Genomic DNA, 3,066 nt, shown 5'->3' with positions numbered 1-3,066 from the left:
CTAACAAAATCCGTCTTAATCGTCTAAGTTCTGTGTCATACCTTGCAATGGCATGTAGGGAAACTTGTAGAGATTTGGCAGATCTTGAGGAAGTTTTAATATTGCATTTTTTTCTGTACTCCAAGGTGCTCTCATTGGAGTTAAGCGTACCCCTTATGAACGCTCAATATGTTTATTTTGAATTTGCTTATAAGAGAACTCATCCGTGTACACACATAGAGTGACCACTTTAAAGGAGAAGATTGCCAATTAGATGTGACGTTTTTTAAATAAACTTTTTTAAGCGAAGAGACAAATACAATTGAAGAGTATACGCCAAAGTGTATAAAATTTTTAGAAATAAAATAAAAATGCTAGGCACTACAGTGCTGCATATTCGCATACTATATATAAGTACATATATGTATACATATACGTATGTATTTATATATACGAACCAGCTGTCGTTAAAATTTATGAGTTTAACATTAAAATCCCCTCAGAAAAATCAAGTGAGCGTGAGAAAATAATAAACGTTTATAGGGTGGGCCATGTAAAATTTGCTTTTTGAATCGGCTATAAAAAATAAAACTAATCAATATTTTTTCAAACTTTTTTTTTATTTTGAAGATTGAACATTGAATGAAAAATAATATCGTTCAAATGACTGCCACAACTGGCTTTACAGTAGGCCATTCGATCAACCCAATTTTTAAGCACATTTTCGATTGTTTGGGCTCGAATTTCATGAATGGCAACTTCGATTTCGTGTTTTAAAGCATCAATCGTCTCTGGATGATTCGCATAGCATTTGTACTTAACGGCTCGCCACAAAAAATAGTCCAACGGGTTTAAATCATAGCTCCGAGGCGGCCAATTGATATCGGAATTCAAAAACGGTAACCAAAAGTTCGAGTGTAACTTTGGCAGTGTGAAAAGTGGCACCGTCCTGTTGAAACCAAATGTCGTCCATGTCATCCTCTTCAATTTTTTGGAAACAACTCGTTGAGCATGTCACGGTAACGCTCGCCATTTACTGTAACCGCGGCTCCTCGCTCATTTTCGAAAAAATGGCCCGATGATGCCGCCAGACCAAAAGCCGCATCAAACAGTGACTCGTTGTGGATGCATTTGCTTCTCTACAGTAACGTGTGGATTTTCAAAAATCCAAATCCGACAATTTTGCTTATTGACGTAGCCACCGATGTGAAAATGAGCTTCATCAGAAAAGAAGAAGAAGACTCACCACTTTGGAAATAGGTTTTCAATATTTCCCAATTTTGTTCAAGCGTATAGCATCCCATTTCGTAAATGTCAAACCTTTAAGTAAATTATGAAACCATTTGACATGTCATTTGTGTTACCATTCTCAAAAAAATAGGTGGTTCAAAAAACAAACGTTATATGGCCCACCCTGTAAATATTATAAGCACTCATGTACATTTACATGCTCAAAATTTACTTAGTAGAGGATTTTATTTAATTAGCTTGCTCTGGGATTCTTCGGTATTTTATACGTTTAAAACCTCATCATGTTGGTCTCCTTGCGGCGTGGATGAGACTTAAGTGGTGGTTTGACCCCCATATCATGGGGACCAACCCAGCACGAACTAAGAGGGAAGCTTCACATGGGGATTGGTTAGTCATCCATCTACTTTACGGCGTATTTGGTGGCCATCCAATCACTATGCGAAGATTACCTCGTCGAGCAGGTGGTCGTACGAAAAAGATGAATACAAAAAATGACTTAAACGACAAAACTTCCATTGTAGCGGCAGCAGGTTACAGTGGTCGTAATGCTACTGCCAAACACACGCATAACGCTCTTCATCACGGACCACGAAAGCATCGGGAGTACAAACATAGCTGAGGAAGAGGCTCTTCTGCGTTATCCGGCTGGGTCCAATGGTGCTCCTTCGGATAGCAAGAACAGTACAAGGATCAAGCCCGATAAGGAGAAGCTGAAGGCCAAAGCTCGGTACAAGGCCGCGGTCAAAGTTTGTGACCGATTTGGCAGCAAGTCCAACCTAACGAAGCAAGAGAAGGAACGGTTGGCTTGGGCCAGAGAGGAGATAAAAATGGCCGGGCCTTCCAATCCGAAGTATACGAACAAAATAGAAGAAGAACTAGCCATCAAGAGGCAATGTTCTGCGAATAGCGAGATCTTAGTGCCATCGAAAAAGCAGAAGCACATACACGAGATGGCTAAACCGAAAAACGAAAAGCCTACGACGTTGAAAGCAGCGTTAGCGGCCAGTGAAATTGCCAAGAAGCATCTCATAGTGGCACTCACTGACCGTAGTGACCAGGTGAGGCGAACGGTGGAAGGTAGTGGAAATGAAACTATGAAAACCCTGTTTACGAAAATGGACGCAGAGCCGAACGCACCCATGCCAGCATTAGATGGAGCAGGGTGGTTCAACGGCGTCAAAATTATAAAATGTAAGAATGACCCCATGCTCACATGGCTAAAGGAAGCAGTAAAAACGCTTCAAGGCCTGTGGGAAGGGGCATCGCTTGAAATTGTTGATCGCAGCTGCATTCCCTCAATACCGAAGGCAACGGTGTATGGTCGAAGGCCGCGAGTGGTAAAACCGGAAAATGCACTGCGACTACTACAAATACACAACACGGACGTGCCGACAACCGACTGGAAAGTGTTGAGCGTGGCAAAACCAGCAACTGCTAATGAAGGCCAAGACTACATTATCCAGATCAACAAGCTGGCAGAAGACCTGCTTTACGCGCGATTCGGGAAGATGGCTTGGGGCAACCCGGCAGATGACAACCACAACACGCTCGCTGCGGGGAGGTGGAAAAGGATCTTGGTATAGAAGAGATCCTGGAGGCCTCCCTCAATATACAGGAAGTGGAGAAGGGTGAGCTGGAGAGAAATTTCTGAGGCCAGATGCTGAAGGTCCTTCAGATAAACCTCCACAAAAGTAAGAACGCCTCAGAGGGAGTCGGCTACGATGTGGCTCTAGTCCAGGAACCATGGAACCACCGGGCGATATAGTCTCCGGTCTAAAGTCACACAACTACAACATCTACATACCGATTGCAAAAAACAAGGTAAGAACAGCGATA

General features: G+C 42.6%; 1 protein-coding gene across 1 annotated transcript; it reads left to right on the top strand.

Annotated features, from left to right (window-relative positions):
* Window positions 1–1,775: 1,775 nt before the first annotated feature.
* On the top strand, window positions 1,776–2,813 carry LOC129235376 (uncharacterized). Its single transcript, XM_054869193.1, has one exon. The coding sequence runs from the start codon at window positions 1,776–1,778 to the stop codon at window positions 2,811–2,813; it is 1,038 nt and encodes a 345-aa protein (XP_054725168.1).
* The last annotated feature ends 253 nt before the right edge of the window (window positions 2,814–3,066 follow it).

Source organism: Anastrepha obliqua, chromosome 1 (genome assembly GCF_027943255.1).
Source record: "Anastrepha obliqua isolate idAnaObli1 chromosome 1, idAnaObli1_1.0, whole genome shotgun sequence".
Classification (NCBI taxonomy): Eukaryota; Metazoa; Arthropoda; class Insecta; order Diptera; family Tephritidae; genus Anastrepha; species Anastrepha obliqua.
This window is presented reverse-complemented; position numbering and strand designations above follow the sequence as displayed.